Source organism: Cygnus olor, chromosome 1 (genome assembly GCF_009769625.2).
Source record: "Cygnus olor isolate bCygOlo1 chromosome 1, bCygOlo1.pri.v2, whole genome shotgun sequence".
NCBI lineage: Eukaryota > Metazoa > Chordata > Aves > Anseriformes > Anatidae > Cygnus > Cygnus olor.
Genome location: NC_049169.1, coordinates 46030950 through 46056803, shown reverse-complemented (window position 1 = coordinate 46056803; position 25854 = coordinate 46030950). Strand labels below are relative to the sequence as shown.

Here is a 25854-nt window from a genome sequence, read left to right as displayed (position 1 = left end):
ATCGATAGTAAGAGTATACAGATTAACCATAAAGAAGTTGTCCAGCAGGTAGTGTGCACACCTGATACACAGTCAGAATGCAGGGAATCTTAAAAATCTCTGCTATTAATTTTGAAAGCAGTATGGAAACACCTGTAACAAAGCAAATCAGCTATCTAGTCCAATATGTTGCCCCAATAACATCCACGTGATTTGAGAAAGAAAAAGGAAATACCGTGGATAATTTTGGAGTAATACAACCCAATTTCCAAGCACAAACAGCTAATTTGTGACACTAAAGCGCTACAGAATTAGAGTTTTCAGTAATCAAAAAACAAAACAAACAAACAAACAAAAAAACCTTGATCCTATTTTTGAATTTCCAAATCAGATCTTCTTTATAATGGAACCTCAAAACAATTTTGTAATATATTACTTTTAATTATTGTTATTTACACTTAACATTTTCTTCTGAAAAATACTAAATTTCTTCCCTTTTTATTAATATTCACACAATAATTTTCCTCCATCGGAGGAAATTCAGGTGAAATGTTATAATGAACTTATTTATTGCATAGCATTAAGCCTACCTTCCAACTGAAAAAGCAATATTTACCATAGCAACTTCTACTATGTGTTTTGAATCATCTATACGCTTCAACATGTTTAATTTAGTTGGTGTTACAATTTGCAATTTTCTTCACTGTTTTTATCTTCTTAGTTTAGTTTTATATTATCCAAGTATCTGCTAGCTTTGCAGAGTACTTAAAATTCTTCCTATTGAATGTTCCCATAGTGCAACCTGCTACATTTCTTATAGAAACCACACTTGTTATGGAGTTTGCATAGATCCTTGGAATTTTTAAGAGCTGCATTTAACTATATAAAAGAATGATAAAGATCACACACAACTTTTCAAAAAAAAAAAAAAAAAAGCATGCTATTTGTATTTGCTATTGATATCCAATGAATAAATTGAAATTTCTACATCATGCTGCTTTGGCCCATTTGAAATAGAGCCAAAATAGAATATCCAAACATGAAGAAATATTCACATAAACTGGGTCAGAAATGAAGTACCTGATGCCATCCAACCAGTAATAATAAATGAGAGATCATAATTAGATAAAAGTATGTTTTTTTTTTTTCTTTTTTGTTTTTTCCAAGTTTGATGGAGAAAAATATGGCTTAAAAATAGTTAACATCCCTTAACTTTCAGTCTTTAACTTCAACAAATTATTACTACTGAATTGCACTGGAATTCTTTTGTTCTTCTTTTCTTTCTTTCATTTTTTTCTTTTTTTGAATGAATTAAACACTTCTGCTCTTCTTCAGACCATCTTTAATTGTCAGTCTTTCCTAGTTTAGAGAGAAAATAGAACTGGCTGAATTCTCCCATCAGGGCCAGGAGTAGGGGAAAGCCAAAGTAAACTTAAGACAGGAAATCATACCATCAATGCAGCAAAGACGTGGTGTATCTTCCTAATTCTTAGCACTAATTTTTATTTTTTTTAATTTTCAAACAATTTCTAAATAATCATCTGCAAAGTGTGATCGCATACATGTTGCTCCTGATGCTGCAAAATTCCTCAATTTTAACCTTCTTCACCTTCTTCTTAACCTGTCCCATCTCTGGAGGTGTTCAAGGCCAGGTTGCATGGGGCCTTGGCCAACCTGATCTAGTGGGTGGCATCCCTGCTGATGGCAAGGGAGTTAGAGTTAGATGATCTTCAAGGTCCCTTCCAACCCAAGCCATTCTGTGATTCTATGATTCGCATAAGAACCATACCTTCATGTTCCAAATTCAGAAAAGACAATGAAGTAACAGGGATACACATTTCAGTAGCAGTAAAACTGGGGTTTTAAAACCTGCTCCTCCTGGCTGAAACATAACATGCTTACTCTGATTTTCCCCACATACAGTTCTTACAGGACAACGGGTAAGCAACAAAAGGCAGAATTCACAGAATTCCTGTCAGTTTTACTGCCAGAACTCATAACCACCACAAACTTTGTATTTCAAATGTTATTATTCCATGTGAATATGAGTCACAAATTCATTGCACACTGTGTTTCTAAGGCTGATATCTAGGAGTTGGGCAAGCAATTAAAAAACATATTGCCTTGTGTTTGCAAGGGCTTCACAAGGCCTTTAATACTTTTAAGAAATCCATCCATAGCAAATCCTTGTTAAAGTTTTAATAGTTTGGATGATACAAACTCTGAAAGACAACCTATAGAATTTACCAGAAAAAAATATTTCTTGCTAGCTTTACTTACGAAATAGTCACAGAAAGTTTTGATGTTTTTTCTTCACAACATAGGACAGAAAGAGATGTTGAAGTAATAGACTTGCTCTTGAAGAGAAATTTAACTTCAATCCCAGTATTACTGGTAAGAAAATGATTTTAATTGTACTAAATTATTTAAATATCTTCTAGCAGGGAGGGAATCATTATCTGAAAGTAAATGGAATGGACTGAACAGCTGGAGCTACAGTGGAGAGAACAGAAACTAACAGCTGGTTTTACTATCCTCATCCAGAACAGATAACTGCATACAGTAATAGAAAATATTATAGAAAAAATAATGCACTTTGCTCTGGAGTAAAATTATATGAAGTGATCCTTCTAATTTTCTTTTCTGCTTTTTGAGAACAATAAAGCAACCAAGGGTGAAAACATTCTTTCCTATGGGTTCTTCCAAATCTGCAGTGTTTGAAGTTATACTGGGAAAAAAGGAAAAGAGTAGTTTGATATCCTGTCTGAAGTAGAAAATGATTTCTGTCACTGGCTGTTAGTAAAAATATGCTGTATCTATACATATGTGGATTGGCAATGCAAACCCATTCCCATCGTATTTTGATATTTAGCAAAACCCTACATTTCTTGCACACTTCAAATTTGCCTTTGAGATGGCCTGTACAAAAATGAAAATGATATAAATGAGTAAAACCAAAATCTCTGCAAAGCAGTAGAGGGAAACTTTTTGGCAGCAAGCTACATACTGCCATCAGGACTAGCAGATGCAGAAAGAGAGACAGAAGCAGAGAAAATGGAAGTAAATGAGTTTTTTTTTTATTTATTTAACTTAAAACAGGAGGGAAAATCTTTTATTTTTTTTACAGAATGTAACACTACCTTCACTAGGAATCAATGTTTTTCTATTTTTTAATCATCTCTGACACTGAACAAAACAAACAAATGTGTTCATTATGTACAAAAATGGTTTATTTTAGTAATTGCTTAATATTTCTGCAAATATTTTGATTTTAACAACATTTAGCAAGCTATGCCAAGATTTCTGCTTTCCAAGTGTACTAAAGTTAGTAGAAAAGTTTACTTAAAAAATTCATAACACATATCAGAGACTTCAACATCTGTTAGCAGAGCCACCAAACTGACATATGAATGCTGTGTAGAGGTAGTTGGGAATCTTTTGACAAATTATTTTTGCCATATGAAAACTTATTAATCAAAATTGATTAATCAAAACTGATTTTCATGGGGAAAATTTTCATTTTCAGGGCATTTTCATCAGAAATTATTCTTGGAGCAGGACAGAGCTCCTGTTGCTTGTCTGCAAGAAACGTTAATGTAGAAAAAAACAAACAAACAAACAAAAACACGAAGTGTGCAGAGCAGGTATTCCATAAGCCTGATCTTTTGACCATTTAGTTCACAGGTTCCACTGGAGCTCACCCCTCTGTTCTGACAGAGAGGGCAGAGATTGAGTGCCTATATCTTGGCATGACATAGAACTAGGATGCAGCTAGGATAGAAGCGTGCTCAATACTTAAAAGCATTCTTACATGCTATGATACAAATGTAGTCACTCGTACCATAGTCTGGTACTTAGGGTTCTCAGCTTGATTGATCCCCCACATCCCATATAAGTGCCCTACTATAGGCCACAGAAATTGCAGGGATCACCCTGCTATCAGATCTAATCCCTAAATTGCAAGCAATCATATAATTGTGCTGTAAGGCAACTGTAGACTACACGTTTTCTATTCCTCATCTACAGCTAGTTACAGAGCACTCCCTAACAAATTGTATACTAAATTTACAAACTTTAATACAAAATATCAAAAAAGCCTGAAAATATACAAAAACAGCAGGAGAGAAAAGGAGTATTTTTAATGTCATAATTTTCTGCAACAGCTGAGAATGCCTAGATGATCTTAAGATATGTATATTTCAGTGTCTAATTAATTGTTCAGAGTCAAACAGCTTTATCATGGGACATTGAGACACCAAAACAGTGGAGAAATTCATCTATAACAAAAGACAGCAGAGTTCTTTGCGCAGTTCAAGGCATGCCTATACTGAATTCCCCACCACAGCTTCTGAAAAAAAAGTTTAGCTCTTTTTATAATACTTGAACTTTACAGCATTATAGACACAAGCCCAGTGAAGCATGGACTCTCGAGGACTGGATCTCTCAAATTCTAGGACTCAGTTTCATCCTAATGCAAAATAGGAGAATGTGCAAACTCTTGAGTATAACTTAATAAAAAGTATGGAGTACAAAATAACTGCTTCCCTTCAGGTTCTAAACTGAGCAAAATTCAATCTGAGAAGGTTTGTAGAAAATTAAATAAAAGGTTTGTAGAAAATCCACAGGGGCACTAGGAGGCATATAATATGAGCTAAATGCCTACTGAAGATCTCTCTAAACCCATTACAAAAGATGATATTTCTCTAGAACATGCCAGATGCACACAAAATGTAAACAAATTAAACCATTATTATAGTTTTACTATTACTGCTATTGTTAGCAATTTAATGGAGTTTACAGCAATGTTATTCTTTACATATCTATAAAATCAATGTCACTTATAAGAGGGACAGTTATTTATATCTGCTCAATTATAAAACAATCCAAGGAGCATTTTGAAGTGTAGAATTACTTATCAGAATGGAATATGTTTTATATGGTACGTGTATATTTCATCCCTTACTCAAAACTACTTGCAAAGGATGCTGGAACCAATAACTATTTAACAAAGAAAACATTAAATACTGATAAATAGATTTGCATATGGGCTTTAAAATGCAGAATACCTCAAAATAATTATGTTCCTTTGAATTATTGTCTAGATTTGAAATAAATGTTCTTGTCTGATAGCAAGCAGTCCAGTGTATAATGACACCATGCTAAATGATAATCACACTGGGATTGATGAAGCTCTGTGTTGGTCAGTACATATGCATTTTGATGATAAATACTTTCATCACTCATTTGCAAAAATTGTCCAAAACTCCTATGAAAGCTAACTTCTCTTTCAACAGTATTTCAATGAATAATAACTAATGAATCATGAGAAAATGCGTAGCATATGTCAAGCAGCAGCCTTTTTCTTTCTCTGTGTAGAGAAAATGCATGCCAGTCCTCTGGAAAGTGGAATTATTTTAACAATATAAATACGTTTATTGGAAAATATTGGATAGGTGGAGACCTGCATGCAATTTGACAATGAACTGGTCACATGGTATCAGTCGTTCCCATGTGCTTTAATTTCAGAAATGACATGGTATTTTTAATAACATTTTATTGTTAAGGATGTTATCAAAGACGTTATCTAGAGGAGAATATGATAGGGAGCAATTATCTTAATTATATACTAACAACCTCTTAGAAGGATGATAATGTTGTAAAGGAAAGTACATTAAAGCTGAAATATGTAAGAACTGAAGTGGCTTATGTCAGCCCCCTGTGCATATGCATTCTGAAGTCTTTAATTATGATTGTAAAGCTATTTTCCCACAAAAATAAATAAATAAATTATTTAAATAAATTATTTGAATAAAAATCTGCTGCGCTGAGGACATAAAGGAGTGGGGAAAATGGTCAATAGAACAAACCAACTTGCTGCACATTACTCATGGATGTGGCAGGAGAACTAGTATTATAAAAACAGTAGAAATGTGGAATATCTTCGCTAAATATCAAACAGAAACTCACATGAAAATATGTTTTCATCCAAAGGGAATGATAAATGAGAGGTACTAATGCTAAAAAAAATTAATCAATGGATCTATCTAATTTATATACAAGAATTCATAAAGATCTGGCAGGAAGTTATCTCAACAAATGGTGCTGGACTTAGTTATTAATGGGGCTTAGAATAGTGATAATATTTGAGCAGACTAGAAGAAAGCTAATGGAATACACTTAGTAGTTATAGGCTTTCAGTCCAACGTAAGGAAAATAGAATAGCTGATATGGATCACCATTAATAATAAATGAAAGGGGTACAGGCAATGCAAATTAGCATAGCTTCAGCAAAAACAGTTATAAATTAATCTGTTTTTTAAATGTAAATATAAGTTTGTTTAATACAAGTAAATAGAGTTTATCTGACGTTCCCTTTATAATACATTGGGGTAATATTACATTTGGGTTATTAAAATTTAGTAATGTGGTCTAAGTTTGCAATGGAGATAATTTGAAAAAGTTAGTAATGGTTCCAGATTTATGTGCATGAAAGCATCCATTGTATATCACACTCACTCAATCTTATTTTTCAAACTACCCACGTGGAAAAAAAATAATATATATATATTATGTATATATATATATATAATTTCTGCACATCTTTAACGTATAAATACCATTTGGTGTGGGAGGGTCAAAAAGCCCATGTAAACCTCATTTCTTTTCATGCTGTCTGTTGGGATTCTTAAAGGTGCTGGTTAAATGCACAAGAATCAGTTAAGTATGAAAAAACAAACAGAGTACTGAATAATTCTACTTCCTGTTTTCTCAGTTCTCTCATGTCTTTTGAGATGCTGATGCTTGATTTTTGCTTTCCTGCATAAAATCTGTTTTTGTCAAATAATACCTGTTAACAAAATATAAATCAACATAGAATCAGAAATGCAGATGAACTGTGCTTCTTTAAGAAAGAGAATACTAAAAAAGCTAACATAAAGCATCCTATTGGTACTCCAAGAATTGATAGGGCCATTGGAAAAACACAAAAAAGGAAATTAGTATGAAAATGTTAGTATGATAAAACAGAACTCCTGAGGTGTCCACATTTTGGGGATTTTTACCTGGAGAAAATGAACTACGAATTATTGTTTCAGTTTTGTTTTGTTTTTTACATGAATAGAAAAATCCTGAATGATAGAAGCAAATTAGTGCTTGCCAGAAAGTGCTTTAAGAAAAGATGCGTGTAAGGCTGTGAAAGTCACAGGAAGATTCTACATTAATGGGACATTATTCAGTTGTACACCTGCATCTATTTCTTTTTTCTGTTCTCATGAGCAAATACAGAACTTCTTGGATCTTGAAAAAAATACACAGAAGATGTACACAGTATTGTTCCTATGTCCAAACATAATTAAGTGGTGTAACATGCTAAAAAATTCCAACTTTGAAATAAATCCCTCATAGTAACCGAAGATATTTTAAGATCAAGAAAATAATTTAATAGTTGAAATTGCATCTCTGTGGTGCTGTATATTGCAAATAACAAAAAATGAATTTGAGAAAAATGAATTAAAAAATGCCAGAAATTACTTTAAAATAAAAATGTATACTTTTATAGTTTATATTATAGGAACAGCTATATCAGCAAACACTCTCCAGGCGTAATTTTCATAAATCTTTTCTTTTATATTTAAAAGGTAATTAATATATATTATTTGCACTGAAGAAAAAGTAACAAAATGGATTGTAAAGAGCTATACAAAGAGCTATTGTATATTTTGTTCTTCAGCCAGCACTCCCTTAACCTTTACTAAAATGTCATGTGAAGTTAAAAATTCTAATTGCAAACATATGCTAATGCATTAGATGAAAATGCTTTTGATAAGAAGTGTGTAGTCCATACTGTGGCAGAAGGAATGATAAATATGAAATGTATCATAACTGAAACTCAGTCAGGAGAAGGTAGGTCTGGTTTCCAATACACTGTGTTCTGGCAATGATTTTTGTCTTGGAGCTCTGAATGTTATCCTTGTATCTTTATAAATTAATCCGTTAAGTAAATTGAGAAGTTCTGTGCTATAGCCAAATTCTCTCCATATGGCTGAGAAAAAGGTTAAAGGAAGACAAATAAGAGCAGAGAAAAAGTTTATACAGGTCTTATAACTAAGGTTGGGCAAGGTATGTCACTATGAATAAATTACTGACCGAAAAGTACAGCTGAAAAATTGTCTCATAATTTACTATTTTCATTTCAAAGTAAATTTCACTAGAAATCAGCTAAAAACAGCAAACATTAAAAGTATTTTCAGAAGGACTAATATAACATTTAACTGAAAAAAGGTATCTGTTTTTTGGTTCAACTATTTCAGGTCTTTTTATAACCCGGATAGCTTCACTTTCCTCTTCTTACACAAAAGAAGGGAGGAATACGAGTATGCAGATATTATCATCCAAATTTCAACAGAGGCCAGTACTTTAAATGGATGCATATAGGCAGAAGTAAGAAAAAACAACCTAAATATTCTGTGATAACAAGTACACATCTTTGGAAGACTTCCATGTGACAATTTTACCACTGTATGGAGTACTCTAGCCATCATAACAAGAGTGTATCTATAGACATGCATGTGTCAAATTAGGTTAAATTTCATAGATTCTATTTTCAGATGACTCTAGATTAATTGTTACACACTGCAGTTACTCTGATTGATAAGAGACTGCCTTCCTTTTTATGCTCTTCTCTCTATACAGCTAAAAAGATCTTTCTTGATGACTGACGGTATTTAATCCTGAGAAGTTAAACTGAGGGTCATGTGTTTAAGTGCACTACATCCTACTATCTCTGTTTTAAATAGCATGTTTAAATGAAATACAGGTCTACCAGCAGCCATTCTGTTTGAAGCAATTTGGCTACATGGACTTCAAAATGTTAGTGCATGATCCTTTAGATTAGTTACAGTTTCAAAATGATGAGGCATAGGTGACACAGGCTAGCCTATTTAATTGCCATTCCATAAAACAAATTGAAGGGCAAGCAGGCAATTTCGTATATTTGGCAGTGTGATTGTTGCTTCTTATGGCCATTTTGCACTGGTTTACTTACAGCTAGAAAATAGCTGCACAAAAGTGAAGGTATAAATTTGTTACACATGAAAAGATGCATTTGCTATCTAAATCTCAATCTGGAGAATTGAAATGTCCAAATATTCAGAAAAGTGCTGTGAAGATTTGTTGCTGAAAAAATCAGAACTCATGACCTGACAAAGAGTACTTTATTTACCAAGCCAAATGTTTGATGACCTTGGAAACTCTGTAGAAGATTCATATTTTCATTTTGATAACAACGTTATCACAGCTAGGGTATTTTTTGATTCAGGTTTCTAAAGAGCTGTCTACTATCTGTATGAGATTGATATCTGTATGAGATTGTTGACAACACAGTGTTATATAGCAAACACAGGAATGAAAGCAGAGGTGAGCAGACACCTGTCCGTGGGTACAGATTTTCAGATTCCTAGATTCCTTTTCACTGTAGTGATAGAAGAGGAGGAACTCCAGGCCGAGAAAGCAAAATAAATAAATAAATAAATATTTAAAAAATCGCAGCAAATAGGACAACTTGGGGGCAGTTAACATATTGTAATAAGTGACAAGTATCCGTGACAAGCATGATGGTTGGACCAGATGATCTTGGAGGTCTTTTCCAACCTTAATGATTCTATGATGTTTTATTAGTTTCTCTTCTATGATTACGAGGTTATAAGAAAAAGGTATAGTCGATTATAGATTTGTTATCTTGTATGATCATTCCTACAAGTTAATGGCATTTAAGTGCAAATTACTTAATTTTCCTAAGTATCAAACATATCACGACTGACAACAGCAAGATTTCTCCAAAATATACTTAGGTGGGTAAATGTCCAAAACGGCTGCTAAGATATCCCTTCCTTTATTTCTGCCTTTTTCAAATCCTTGCAACATTTTTATACCCTTGACAAAAGCCGTATCTTAGATGTAACTGTGTAGAGTATCTGTGCCAGGGTTATCTTTAAAATTGTTGACTTGGGAACTCTTGACTATGTAGTGGATGAGAGCTCAGCATAAATGAAGCACCTAAGTATTTAACTTATTTCTCAGGTGGATTTTGCAACCTACGCTGAGTTCTGCACTGCTGCAGCTGAGATGTTTCCAGAGCTACAGATGGTTCACTACGGTCAATCTTCAACCACTGTAAGATAACATCTGGAAAAAGTAGGTTCCCTGAACTAGAACTCTTCTCCAAGAAAGATTTTCATGCAATACATGGATAGCAATGTCTCTTTCTGTTATAAAGATGCTGCATTAAAACCTTTGTTAATCTGCACGGCCAGACTGACTTTCCCAAAAAAGGATATTTTTTCACAAGTTCACAAAAAAAAAAAAAAGTCTGAAAAGTCCTCTCTATTTCCTAATGATACTTGATGAGACCTAAGAACAATTTAAGTAATGTACTGAACACCAGTCATTATTATTAAAATTTTAGCACCTAGACTGCCACCTAGTCTCTCAGGGACCTTCTGCAGTAGAAACTATAGAGGCAAACTGAAAGAGATATGATCTCTCTAATGGGAGAAATCAGTGGATTAAGCATGTGTCTATTTATTTATTTATTTATTTTTATTTGTAACGTAGCCCATATTTCATTCTATATTTCTGCTATATAAGGTGGGTATGACACCAAGAGGTTCAAGGATGGAGTATGGTAAAAGGGTCCAAGGGTGTAAGTTAAGGCTGTAAGGGTCTTCAGCAGCACATGTCCAAATACAGCATGGTGTTGCAGCCAGATTTCTGCTACCAGCATTCTAGACACTAGATAACTGATAAAAACAACACTGACTTCATGAAGATACTTGACAGTGTCTACTTTAGCATTACAATTATCCAGTACCTTAAGCTTCAGACATTTATTAAGATTTTACACCTATCTGAGGTAATAAATTTGTTGCTAATTGTTCAGAAAACTTAATTACATCCTTAAGATGAACTAATACATTTTTATGGTTATTTTTCAAGGTTAAATATTCCACATCCATTTATTATTATTTTTTTCCTGAAGGAAGGACAGTCTGAAATGACTGGTAGAAATGTCCACTGTAAGACATGCAGATGCTTCTCAGTAATAGCTTAGCAGAAATATTAATAAGATTGATTTATGAATCAATTGATTTTGGTGAGACTGATTTTATGAGATTCATTTATTAAATCTTCAATCCAAATTTACATTTTACTTAGCAGAAAAAAATGTGTCAGAGTGCCATATTTCAGAACACTCCTATCAAGTCTTAGCTGTTAGTTTAAAAGTAATGAAACTGTGGCAGAGATGCCAGCACATCATCAGAGGTTGACAGAGATGTCAACCTTGTCCTATCAATCTACTGCAGAAACAAAGACCAGCTCAACTCAAACTCAGACAATTTTTTTTTTCTCTTAGACCAGTCCTAATGGGAAGCAATTGTTTTAGCTGCCAGTATAGACCAATAATGTAACTGTTCTTCGTATATAAACCTAATTTCTGGCAAGCAGGCAGACATAGAACTCACACAACACAGGATTTCAGAAGTGGAAATAACAAACTTAGTTTACTTTCTGTCCAGTTTTTCTCCACTACACCTAACAATCATTTGCCATTTGGTGCATGGAGTTCTCATCCTCTGTTATTCCCCACCAGTTCAAGAATAACATTCAGGAAATTAAAAATAATACAGCAACCTACAAACCATTCTTTTTCTCCCCAGTAGATCAGAGAACGATAACTGGAAAGGTAATTATTTCCAACCTGTCAAGTGTTTACTGGCAGGACAGATAATAGTTACAATATACAGCTCTCTAGCGTGAAAGGCCAGCCAGAATGACCTTTCTTCTCAATCCAGGAAATTCAGTGACTGAGTGCAGTCAGTCTCATTTCTACTTGGCAAGAGCTAGTAATGCCCCAGACAGTGGGAAGAGTTCATCAGAGCATCCTACCACCTGGGGAAAGGAGACTGACAGATGCAATTTTATGTTCAAAGCACTGCCTCATGCTCTGAAAATGAACACTACACATGACACAGAACAGCAATTTGAAAAAGAGTATTCCCAAAGTCAGCAACTCTTAGTGATACAAAAATAGGAAATTTCAGAAAAAAAAAGAAAAAAAAAGGAATGCAAATTAAATACTTGTTTTAAATGAATGATCTGTGCAATCCTGCATAACTTATTCAAGCAATAAATGTGCATGAACTAAACTGGCAGCCTGCCATTCACATAAAATTATGCATATTATTAAGTAATTAAAACTGTGAGTGATATGGCTGATTTTATTTGGGTCATTTCTGGTGTAAGATAGCATTCAATGTGATTACAAATATAAGTTACAAACCATTCCATTAGATAACTACTATATTTATAGCTTAAAATAAAATCACATTTTGGAATTTGCTCATCTATACAGCCGAACGTTCTTCCCAATAAAATGCCAAGGAAAAGATTATAGCAGTATATAGGAACATTAAGACAGAAAGAATTACAATACATTTGTATTGTTAACTTGACTGTTATATACTACAAAGATGACGGGTGCCTCATGAACATACCACAGCTTCCTTGATTACTCTATCGTCCTCTGATACAACCCATTTTTAACCATACACAAAATATATTTTCAGATTAAGACCTAAAAATGTCCTTTTTAGCATCTGGTTTACATACTGATTTTAATGGACTAACTATGTCTATCAAAAATGCCTGTGCTCACCAGACAGCACTTTTCCAAAGCCTGGTATTTTAACTAGTGAAAAGTCCATCTGCATTTTTTCATACTAATTACAGTAGAAAGTTTTGCAGTTGAGCCCTATTTACTATGGAGGCATATAATGAACTCCCTCAGCCAATTCATGGGGCTGAGGCACTGTATGGCAATCTTCCCATTGCAATAAGTATGTTTACAGTGATTAATCAAGTAGAAGTCTGAAAAACAAGGATAATTTGGCATTTTCTTCCTATAGTGAACAACAAACCATAAAATTGTTCAGCACGGTTCTGTACACTCTGCTACTTTTTCAGATTTTCAGAGCCAAAAAATCATCAACAATGTAAAGCTTCAGTTACATGCACAGTTGTACTGATGTTTGGGTCAGATTCTGATCCATTCTGTGCAACTCTGCAATAAAGATGCTATCCTATCTTGCGCCACCTCTTAGCTCATTGTTTGTAACAGGTTGCCTCAAGCCATCTTCTGCCCAGATGTTTTGGTGAGATGGGAATTATGATCTACTCCACCTCAGCTTGCAGAATCCAAAGGTGTGGCTTGATTTTTGGTCCTTATATACTAGGCCTGATACAGCTGTCACTCTTCCAATTCTAGTTCATCTGTGAAATCAAGAAGGTGCTTCCACTTATGCAGAATAATATGTAACATGGTGTAGTCAATAATCATCTGTTATTCTTGCATATTTCCCAAATCATAACTCATAATAAAGATAGCATAAGTCAAAAAGTCAACAGACCATTTCAAATAGGTTTGTGCTGCTGAGAACTCTCATTTGTCAAAGAAGTCTCTCTGTCCAATTACTTACAGTGAAACTACTATATTCTGAAATTCCTGTACCAGGTGGTGACTAATGAAAAATTCAAGCAAGGGTAATGGAAAAGAGCGTATGATTTTGTATAACAGAATAAACAGAGTCCTTACAGATAATATGATTCATCTGACTCAGCATAATTTTGTTGTTTAGTAACCACTGTACCTTCACTGCTGTTTAAACCTGTGTAATACAAATAGCAATCTACCAGACTGAAAAGATGTTTCAGTGTCATTTAATAACTCTATCAATTCTTTTTCACTGTTTCATTTTCAAACAGGGAGCAGGTCTTCCTTTATGTAACATGGAAACTCAGAGTACTTTAAATTCTGAAGTAGTTGCATAATGTTGTTGCTAAGCACTTCATTAAAAAAAAAAAAAAAAAGTTGGTAAATAGATTATTGGAAATGACTGGGCTTAAAGAAATTTGATTTTTAATGTTGGCTTTTCACAATTGTCTTATGTTTATCTAGGAAATTATTTAAACCTCTGCTTTATCTTCCCTCCTATAGCATTTTGATGTTAATCTTTATTCTGACATTAAGCTCTTATGGTTGCTTACAAAAGGCTATAATCACGCTCAGATAAGTTAATATAGTACTTTATTCTTAAAAAACATAAATAGGTGAAAGTCTACACCTCCTACAACATTACAGTTACACAAAAGACTAGTTAAAGAATTATTTGGTGCTTTACCTGGTCTTGAGGAAGGTACTCTTGCTATCTCTAGGGAACAAGGCTTTTTGGTCACTGCTATGTCTATTGAATCACAAAGACTGTTGTCATTTTCTGAAGGAACTGCATCCAGAGGTGCAGAGGGTATCGTTTCCAATGCATAACCTCTCTTCTTTGAATAAGATTCCTGAAATGCAAAAAAAATAATTAGGTAAGAGAAATGTTTCTCAGTTGACAAAGGCAAAGTAAGTAACTGGCTATCAGGGTTTAAAATTCTGCAAGTTAAATACCACATTCTGATGAAACCCAAACTGTAACAGACTGGAAGGATTATCTACATGCTCAAACAAAGATAACATTTCTTTTTTTGTTTGTAGTGTTTTGTTTTGTTTTTGTTTTGTAATATAGTACTTGTATGGTTACAGAAATATCTTTATTCATCAACTGTTGCGTTTAGCAAAAGCTCCAACATAGCTGGTGTCGCCATACCTGCTTTGCTAGATTCTAATTCAGGGGATGTCTTTTATTCATATTTTTTTTTAAAGATTATATCTCATCAAAGAGACAATTCCATTTACCACTGCAATTACTTTGTCTTTGGGGATGCTTTTACAATATACTTATATTATATATAAGAAAGCTAAAGATGTGCCACCTACATTTTGATGTCAGAATCCCAGGATGTGAATGAAGATGACTAACTTCTGTATATTTGAGTGAGTAGCAATAATGGCACAAAGTCCCTTATCAGTTATACATACAGTGAACTCCCAACATTAGAAAATGTTAAGGGAGTGTAAAAAGCCAATAGCTAGAAGTTTTGGTAGAATGCTGAGCTGTCCAATCAAGCAGACTGTCTCTGTAAGATACCATACAATTCCAATGGTGTTTCTTGACATGTGTTTCTGTTTTGTTGTGTTTTTTTAATTGCATCAGAAAGTAATTACATGGTCAAAGATATTCCCACACATATAGGACATATGGATGACTGAGAATGTCAAGGACTTTACATAAATCAAATATGATATAATAAAATGGATAGATATTATCATAGTGGTACTTAGAAAGTGACTGAAGAATGTGATGACCAGCGCAGGATGTGGAATAACACCTTTTTCTTCATATCACCTAGTGTAAATTGTGGCTGTGGGTAACAGTCCCTTTTTGTAGGTAAATGATTTATAGTGTTAGCAGATCATTACACTATTAAACTTCTTGCAGTTTTTCCCGCTCATTGTGTCATGACTGGATTTTTATGAGAGTTCAAAACCTGGTAGCAATTTAAGGACTCTAGAAAGAGAGTGCTGAGATGGCAGCAACAGGAGACCTACTTCAAAATTGTACATGATGAATTCAGTTGATCCAAATTTTAAACAACTCCCAGGTTAACTGGCTGCTGAATAAAGAATTTGAAAATGAATAATGAAAAGAATTAAAGGAAAAAGATATATACGAAGTGGTTGCATCTCTTCATCTTTGACCCTTTCTTGTTTATGTTTAGTCATAGTATGAGCTTCCTGCATGAGCAAGATATCTATATGTTTAAGCTCTGGGACTCCAAAGACAAAACAAAGAATTAGACAAAGTTTGTAAGTGAGCCAACTGAAATTCGAAATACAACTTTTCAAACTTGAGTCATCTTATTCCTTAAAGGAAGGTAAGCAAAAATTATTTCTGCAATCCATATCCTCTGTGGATAAATATAAATTTAAATTTTATTATAAAACATATTTATTAAATATATTATAAAATATATTTATTAAATTTTATTTTAAATATAAAATATATTTATTTATTTAAAAATATATATTTATTTTGAATTCTGTGAATTACACTTGCATAAAATGAAGCATGGACATTTTGAAGAGTACAAGCAAAAGAAAAAAGCTTAAAAATACACGGCTTTATTAGTCAAATAAGTATGCATAAGTTGAAACCTTAGGCTTAAATTCAAGAAGACTTTAAAAACCTTGCAATTTATAAATAATAGTGCTGTTAACTTTGTAATATATTCCTGACTTTTTATCACAATAAATATAGAAAATATTTCTCCCAAGACCGTATTGTGTAGCGTGGAGGCACTGAAGTGGCTGAAATGCAACTGCAGAACAAGAAAGTTCTTTCATATCTTGAAAAAAAGGAATTGCTACCTTGCACATTTAAGTCATCTGTATCAAGACAAAGGTAAAAAATTCTTTACAAGTGCAATGACTAAAACAGCAGACTTCAATTTCGTCCTGTACATGCAAGTTTCTACAAGAGTAAGTCAGAATGCCAAAACCTTAGTAACAGAAAATCTGTCTAGAGAAGCCCATAAAGATTTATTGTAGTCTTAAAATTATCACCAAATACTGCAGCAACACCCTTCTCAGCTCCTGAATTCAGCTACAGAAAATACATTCAAAATGGATATAAAAAAAAAAAAAGGAGAATAAACATTAGATTTTACATCTCTCTCTCCCAATACTCTGTAGACAAAGTCAGCCAACAGGGATGGCCCAGAGAACAGTGAGACAAGCACAAGACCAGCAAAAGAATATAGTACTTCTCCTGCCTACAACCCTTTAAGAGTCCCACACTTCTTAGGTAAAAGGTGCTGACTTTGCATTTCATGTTCATTAACCAAACTTTCTAAAATTACCTTCTCCAGTTGCCTTCAGAGCACATGTAACTTTTTTAAAGGTTGTAGGCACCCTATTTTGTTTTTAGCTATCTCACTACATTTGACGTCCCCTAATTCTTCTATTTTAGGAGGCAACAAATGGTTGTTCCTTACATATCCACTCGTGATTTCACAAACATCCATCACACACTACCTGGTTCTCTCTTTTAGAGAATGAGAAATTCTAGTCTACTCACACAGGTGTTCCAAGCTTTAGACCATCCCTGTCACCCCCACCCTCTCAGTCTTCAGTGATGTGACAGGGTTCAGATTTTCACATGGCATTTGAGATGAGACTCACCAAGAAATCCCTTAGTGACATAATGATGTTCTCCCTTTTATACTCTATTCCTTTCCTAATTGCTTTCAACACTTTATTCAATTTTCTGAATATTATTCAATATTGTATAATTAACATTGCAGGAATATAAATGTCAGAGAAGAATACATAAAAATGATGGGGTTACTGGGAAAATGGTTGGAATGTAAATCACTGACAAGTAAATTCTTCCTAACTCTTTCCTTAAAAAAGCAAATGTGATAATTTCTGCCAAACAGAACTTAAATAAGTTAGTCAAAAAAAAAAAAAAAAGGTTATTGATTAAAAACACCTTTAATTCTATCAAATGAACAATAAAATGAAGATGTTAAGCCTTAATTAAAAAGTGTGCTTGTAGCAAAACAGACAAAAATCTCATTGCTGGAGGAAAGCAATGTACTCTTCTGGTTGCTGTAACATGTTCTCCATTGTGCAGTTACTGTGCACATTCTAGAAAGTTTTAAGCTCTAAAACCATTCAAGTTAGATGTTAGCAGATCACATAAAATTATCTTCAAGCATCAAGCAATGTGATTCGGTATTTTTTCTAAGACTAAAAACTCTTCAACAATCTTCTCAATAATATCAGTTCTGTTGTCTCACCTCACCCACTTTAATGTGCAGTAATTCTACAGAAATCCTACATATGTCCTAGATATTTTCATCTGCATAATAAAACCTTTTAAAGAAATACAAAATTCCATAATAGTTGAGCAATCTTTAGTTCTGAAATCAAATTAATCTGAGTTTAATTTTTAAAATTCAGAGATGATCCAATACCAAATTTCTGTAAGCTGTTCCAAAAAGTTGAAGATGACAAACGTAACTGACCATCCGCTATAATGTCAGAATTATTTCTTGTTTGAAATTAAAACTTTATAAAAGTAATGTGCTGGGTTGGTACATTAAAATGAGTACTTTAGTGGAAAGGATAAAAATATATACACAATAGAAGTGAAAGAAAGAGTGAGAGGGGGTGAGTCACTCAGAAAGTATTAGAGAACAGCTGCCCATCCTGTTAAGATATAAATTAGCTTATTATATAATAAATATCAATGTGAGACTCAAGTTGTGGACAACATGCCAGGAAAACACCAAGCCCTTTTACTCGGAGGTACTTGGCCAACTGGGTCTCTTCTGAGAATATACTTGATGGTCTAATGTATATCAGCTGTAATCCAAAACCCAAATAGGACTAGAAAACGGAAGAGGAAAGAAAAAGGATGTGATTGTTGACCAGTGGGGGTGAATGTGCTTCTAAAAAAATAAATATGGTGATTGCAAGTGGTAATTTACAAGTATGAAAAAACAGTATTCCATTCCAAGAGCATATCTTCAAATCCTACATGATTTCGAGTTAGGCCTTTTCTCCATGTTTCTGCCAATCTTTAGCCTTCTAGATACTCTTACATTCCTTACAAGAATCAGTCTGAATGATAGATGCTCAAAGAATGCAATATAAGCAGTATATATAAACTTTTGTATGACCTGAGAACAGAAGGGTAGAGTGAGCTCAGTAAGCATCTAATCTGAAATGACATTCTGACAAGAAGAAAGAATTTGTCTTTAATGGATTTTTTTTTTTCACACCATCCATCTCCTATCCTACAGAAATCAGGTCAAGTTTATTATTTCAAGTATATTTTTATGCGAAAAATACATCAGTCAGACATGACTGCCAGATGAGCAATAGCAGAAAAGCCATTCTTAAAAGATGGGCTGTTGCACATCATTTGCTATCATTCATCATTTCTCTACAGTGACAACTCATGGAGGTATGTTGTGTTTCAACAGATAATTCTTAATTTCTGTATAACTTAGAAATTCTAAATTTATGAACAGTTGCCTTGACCTCCTGTGGTCTAGCCTATTCACATTTGAAGGCCACACTGTATCCTCTTATTTGAAAACTTGCTGGAACTGGATTTGCTTAAGTCTCTCTTTTGATGTATGACTTCATTGTCATTAAACACTAACTGTCATCAAAACTTATGTGAGAAACCTAATAAGAATCGCAAAGATTAGATGCAATAATTAGTTTAGCCTTAAGGAACTTTATTAAAAAAAAATATGGAAAATGTATGTGCCTATAAATATTTACACTTGAAAATATAATTTAAGGACACTGATCTAGAAAGAGAATGACTAGTAGACAGTTTCAATGGCCTTATTGTTGGATAATTCAGATTTTAAAGAAAAATCTAAGGCTATAATTACTGCTGCAAACAGATAAGAAGAAGTATGATATGCAGGTTTTCCTTTTTTTTTTTTTTTTTTCCCCTGGATAACCCTTAAAGGAGAAATATTCTAATAAAAGTACAAAGGAAGAATGCAATGTATCTGCCACCTTTAGAAATTTTCTTTTTCATTTATATAGACAATGACGAACTGCCATTAAATTCTTACCCTTAAATTCTGCCTAAATTCTAATCACCATAGTAGACTATATTCTGCCCAACCTATCTTTAGAACATTATGATACTTCTATTAATAAGTCTTTGGAGAGTTATTGATCCTAAATGCACTGCCAGCCCAAAGCTGGTGATTACCATGAGGATGAGGAATGAGTATTGCATTTACCACATTCATGTGTTTGTGTCAAACATACTTCTCTATGCTTGTAAACAGACTGCTATACAATGTTGTCTGACTGGGAAACTTCACACTGAAATGCTTTTGATAAATCACCGAAGGTCACTGAGAAGAATAAAGAATTCAGTCAACAAAGAAGTCCTGAAGTGACTTCTGATCAGTGACTGAAGATAACTGGACAGTTTTTTGACATGCAGCAAGGTGGTGGGGAGAATGCCTGAATCTGAACAATGTTGTGTGAGTATGTTACAATGATGTACTGAGAAAAAATAATTGAAAATATTTCCTGTGTCATCATAACCCAAAACCACAATTAGATGGTGAAATATTTATTTTGACTGCATCTATGCTGAAACAAAGCGGTAATATTACTGTAATTTTATGGCTAGTAAAATCTCTTTTATCTATTGCTAATAATTTAATCAAAGTCGTTTGTATAGTATCATGTAATTAGAATCATTTTTCAGGAGTCAAACTATGATGAATGTTCATTGTTATGACAGCTAGAAACACTTGAATATGTAATTTGTCACAGAACAGATAATAAGGTTCACTTCATGATATATTAAAGATTTTGGAAAATCCCCAATAATCTCATTTAAGGGTAATGACATCAGAGGATCTACTCTGGTCTGCATGAAATATTTATAATAAAGATTTTTAAAGAGCATTCCTTTCTACCCTCTTACCAAGCTTCTGAAACTGTGGCTTTGCTGTTGTACGACTAATAAATGTCCAAAGTTATCCAAAATAATTCTTTCCATCCAGCACCTGAAACAGCAGTAGTGATAATGTTTCAGTAGGTCATTCCCAGAGCTGATAATAATGGCTGATAATAATGTTTACACAAAAAGAAACTGGGAGGTTTGATTTTTGTATATTTATATTATTAGAAATGTAAAATAAAGATGATGCATAATTTTTCAGAAACAATTCAAGAAAGCTAGATCCACTATTTAAATTTCTTTTTGAAAAAAAAAAAAAGAGCATCATTTATATGGCACCCCATGTAGGTTTATCCTCTCTTTTTCAACTGTGTTGTTAAAAATCTAACATTTCATATGAAAAGTCTGCAGATGTCAATCCTTGAGAGCTGAAGGTTCCCACAAAGTTTTACAATACTTAAGTAGCTAATGTAACCTAAATTACAAATGTCTTAAAATTGTGGGGTAAATTGTGAGCATAATGAATGCATTGTTAATCTCAGCAGCAGAAGCATATCCCTATATCTTAAGTAGAGTTTTCATAATTCTATCTGGCAGATACTCATAATTTCAAATGACATTATATTGTTGTAGTCATGCTGCACGTTTTCCCATGCATGCAATATTCAGGCCATGAAAAAGAGCAGATGCTTCCTCTAATAAATAACTCACTATGAGAAAGAATGTAATGAGTCTAACTAATCTGGTTTATGCAAATGCTAATGGTTGTGTGTGACAATGTTAACATAATGCAGTAACTGGTTTAATAAATGACTCTTAGTTTAGCTGAACAAAATGCATTTACAAACTAGAAAGTAATTTCCAGGTTAAATATCCTTCCATTTTTAACACTGTTTTCATGAACAGAGTTAAACAAAAAAAACACCACGTCTTGCTTGAATATCAAGCAATAGGAAAATGCCTATTTAAAACAAAGGCTATTATATTAGAAAGATAAAACAAGTAGAAACCTCGGCTCCATGGAAACAATGCTTCTCTGCAAGTTGCTTATGCTCTTATGCTTAGGTTTTAAACTCCCTCTCTCACAAACACAAGCAGTTAGCTCAAATTTCAGTAAATTTAAAAAAATCATGACAAAAAAATAAGAATAGAATATTTATGCATTACTAAGTCTCTGCAAGTTGTTCAAATTTCAGTAAACTTACAAAAATCAGGATAAAAAAAGAATAGAATATTTATGCATTACTAAGTATGTTAATAAAAACACTGATTTAATCATTGGCTGTCAAAGTATTTGGATATCATTTCAAAGACAGAACTTTATATATGAAGGAAGGCCCACACAAACATCTTATTTTCATACACCACTTTCTCCAGTGAGTGAGAGAATAACTCATTTGAAAATGAGGATCTGGAGTGATGCATCAGAAGAAGAATGAAAAAGCTTCACAGAGCTTCACAGTTTCAATAGGTAAGTTTCAAAGTTCAAAGCACACAGAAGTGTAGGAGGAACGTTCTTCTGATGTTGAAGGCTGAAGAGGAAAGAAACTGCGTTCCTCTTTCCTAGACACTGATAAATGCATACGTATTTCTGTCAGGCTCTGAATTTCATTTGGTAACAGCCCTAAAATTCGAGAGTGGTTATAAAGGGACATTTTTACACACTATCAGTTTGTTACATAATCAGACCTCTTCACCTAAAAAAAAAAAAAAAAAAAAAAAAAAAAAGAGAGAAAGGGAGAGAGAGAGAAAGGGAGAGAGAGAGAAAGGGAGAGAGAGAGAAAGGGAGAGAGAGAGAAAGGGAGAGAGAGAGAAAGGGAGAGAGAGAGAAAGGGAGAGAGAGAGAAAGGGAGAGAGAGAGAAAGGGAGAGAGAGAGAAAGGGAGAGAGATTGTTTGTTTTTGCTTTGTTTTGTTTTTAAGAAAAGGGTCATAAGAGTTTTATGGAAAAAGTGGTAGACTCCTGACATACAGGGATCCCACTGTTGTGACCAACAAGTGACAGGTTCATTATGAGCACCACATGATTTTTTTTTAAACAGTCAACATTGAATCACTTTCCCCTAAGCCAAGAAAAGAAATATTTTCCTCTTTGGGTTAATGTTTTTGAACATGCCTGAGAAAGATTAGGTGTGAAATATGAGAAGAAAGAGTGAATTAGAAATCATTGTTCTGCCTTTGGGACACAAGGCAGCGAACCATTCATGCTTCCACCTCCACTATGAAAGATCCACAGGCTCAGTCCAGCTCTGAAGCAAATTTTGTCTTCTACCCTACTAAAACTTTTCTAAGGTTTGCCAATCTCATGTTTCCAGTAGAAGCAGAAAACACAAAGTGAAAATAGTCTCTCAAATGATAAGAGCCATACCACAGAAAATATTAGATACTGAAAAACCCTGAAGCAGATTCAGTATTTACTGGAGAGCAAATGCAGCAAAAATGTTATGAAATCCCCTTCTCTTACTCCTCTGTGTTGAGTAGACAGGCTGGAATTTCCTCACATTTCATAGTTTCACTCCTATCTATAACAGTGCCGGTAAATTAAGAATAAAGGGGTTGCTACGGAGGAGACAGAGGAATTGAATACACCTAAGATCTGGAAGTAAAACATGTCATAGAGTCATAGAATGCTTTGGGTTGGAACAGACCTTAAGGACCACCTGGTTCCAACCCCCTGCCATGGGCAGGGACACCTCCCCCTAGACCAGGTTGCTCAAAGCCCCATCCAATCTGGCCTTGAACACTTCAAGGGATGGGGCATCCACAACATCTCTGGGCAACTTGTACCAGTGCCTCATCACCCTCTAAGTAAAGAATTTTTTCCTGATATCTAATCTAAACCTACTCTCTTTTAGTTTAAAGCTATTACCCCTTGCTATCTGTGTAAACGGCAATTTTCACTACTAACCTAAAACTGAAAATAATCCTACAAAAGCAAACTGACTTGATTACAGGGCAGATAACATCAGTAAAGAGAAGTATTATTGACAGCACTTTCCTTGCAAAGCTGTACCACTGCAGCTTGCTAATCCAGCATTTGTTAGTAATAATCTGTGCATTTTTAGAAAATATTCTGTATCTGCCCATGCAGCTTGTTAAGAAGTCATGTAAATACTTCACAGATTTGCACAACAGACACCAATGATCTGATGCCATGTGAAATGGATTTAGTATAAGCTACAAAAAAACATTTTGTATTTCAGGAAAGGGAGTATCTCACATTTAAAACTTTTCCAGTTTGATATGAAGATTTAAAAATGTAACTACATTTGGTATAAAAGTTGTTATTGCAATAGTGTAAGTCAAGCCTCTTGGAAGAGACCCCTCCTACACAAGCTCCCACCATAAAGTAGAAAGGATGAGAAAATGCTTTTCTGAATATTAAAGTTATTGAAAGACATATAATCAAAAAATAACAACTTTGTTATGAATAATACCTTTATCTGGTACAAAGCTGAAGAGAAAATGAGATACAAAATCAATGAGAGAAGAATATTCTGAAATTGCTCTTTAAAGGTTCCAGGAGGCATGAAAAGTATGGCACACACTTCCTAATTAAATAGAACAAAACAATCTTCAAGTGTCTACAATAAGTATGGTATTTTTACTGCATACTTTTCAGCAGTGTGAAAATGGAATCTAACAATAAGAGACATTCAGAGGGAAATATTCATACTGTAAGTTAGAATCGGTATTTAAAAACTGGAAAATAAGTTATGGCATTAAAACAGAATGAGAAACGTGCACCATTGTAGTAGACAAATTTTAGTACAATATTGTTTCAAAGAACCCAGTATTTTCCCATTCAGAACTGTAGTTCAGAACTCAATGGGACTCTATGAGCTATGCAGTTTCCTGGCCAGGAATGTGCCAAAAAATGTGCCTTTTATAACATGGCTATTTACAGATACAAGTTCCACGATCCAGTGCTACCTTTTCATGTTGTCCAGATATTCAGAAATTCTATGAGGACTGAACTCAATTGACTAAGACTGAAATATAAGAGCTATATATCAACGTATTTACCTAATTCAATACACATCAATGAAGGAGATACATTCAGCTAAAAAACATTCTACTTCCTTATGGCTCTCTAATTAAGGAGTCCCACTGTTTTATATCAAAGTTTATTTAAGCTTTAATTGTTACCATAATGATTTCTATGGTGTGATAATCTACTTATCTATTGCAAATACCCTTATTTATTGAACAATGGAAACTGAAAATGTTGAGATTATATAAAATGAGGTGAATAAGGATTATAAGGGAAATGATGTTGCATTTTCAATTAAATTTGAACTTAGAAAACTTTCTATAGTTTCACTGCAAATTCCTGTTTCAAAAAAGCTAACACAGAATTAGACATTTATTTGGTCAGCGTGCAGGAATCTTGCCACAGATTTGTAGTCACACCAGCTTTCACTGCAGATACTCTCCTTTAATGCTGTGCAATTGTCCTTCATATGTGAACAAATTACTACGTCAGTGTTTCACACCAACAAAATGCTAAAAAGAATACAAAACTCTTTGCTTACTGATTCTATTTTTTCAGGCTGTGATTCAGCTAAGTTAGTTTCTCATACTTCAGCAAATGAATAAACTTCACAATAGCAATGTAACTGCTTGAAATTAATATATACTTGAGTGATTTGAAAACTCAAGATCTCTTCATCCTTTTATGCTGAGGAAACAGATTTGGTCAGAAGAAATCTACAAAGCAAAAAGCCTGCATGTAATGTGGAATACCCTAAAGCTGGGCAACAGGAAACGCTTGGCAGTGGATTCCTCTTTCTGACTCTTAAACACCTGAATCAGATTGAAAATGAGATCCTAGCCACTTACACTGTACATTATTACAGTCAGAAGAAACAAAAAGGGTACACTAATCTGCCCACTTTAGAAGCGGGCAGAAAGGAGCACAGGCAGACCTTCTGCTTTGTCAGTTGTGTACCCTCTGTAAGTGCTCCAGTGTTTAATTTGCGCACAAATTCAGCTCTAAGGCTAGTCATGCAGTCAAACACACCCCTCTACTTTATGTCTTACACTGGCTGGCTTCCAGTGGCTTCCTGTTCAACAGAAAAGAGCAATCAGTTGAAATTAATTGAATCAATAAGAGATGTCTACACTTTCGCATTGATACAGAGACCACAAGAACCCAGATGGGCTTTTGAATGAACTTTCGGCAGTCAATATTTATTCATCACAATGCAAAACCAATAACTCTGTAAAACCAATCTGAATGAATCAGAATTTAGGCACCTCTCCACATACAAGTGGATTACAACAATCTCTTCAGAAAGCCTTGTGAGTATATAGAACTTCAGCATCTGTCAGATATAGAGGCTGACTAGGGAGGAAGCTAGTGGGCTGTAGTACTTAGAGAATTAGGAAGTCTAAAGCACTGAGAGTTATGAATGTTATACTACA

The 25854-nt window shown here is 33.9% G+C and overlaps 1 protein-coding gene across 1 annotated transcript in view; it reads right to left on the bottom strand.

The window, feature by feature from the left end:
• The window catches only part of LOC121063868 (ankyrin repeat and sterile alpha motif domain-containing protein 1B-like), a 269342-nt gene that overhangs the window by 122733 nt on the left and 120755 nt on the right, over positions 1 to 25854 (bottom strand). The window contains exon 10 of the mRNA XM_040544776.1: positions 14214 to 14379. Coding sequence (XP_040400710.1) covers positions 14214 to 14379 — 166 coding nt within the window. The remainder of the gene's footprint in view (positions 1 to 14213; positions 14380 to 25854) is intronic.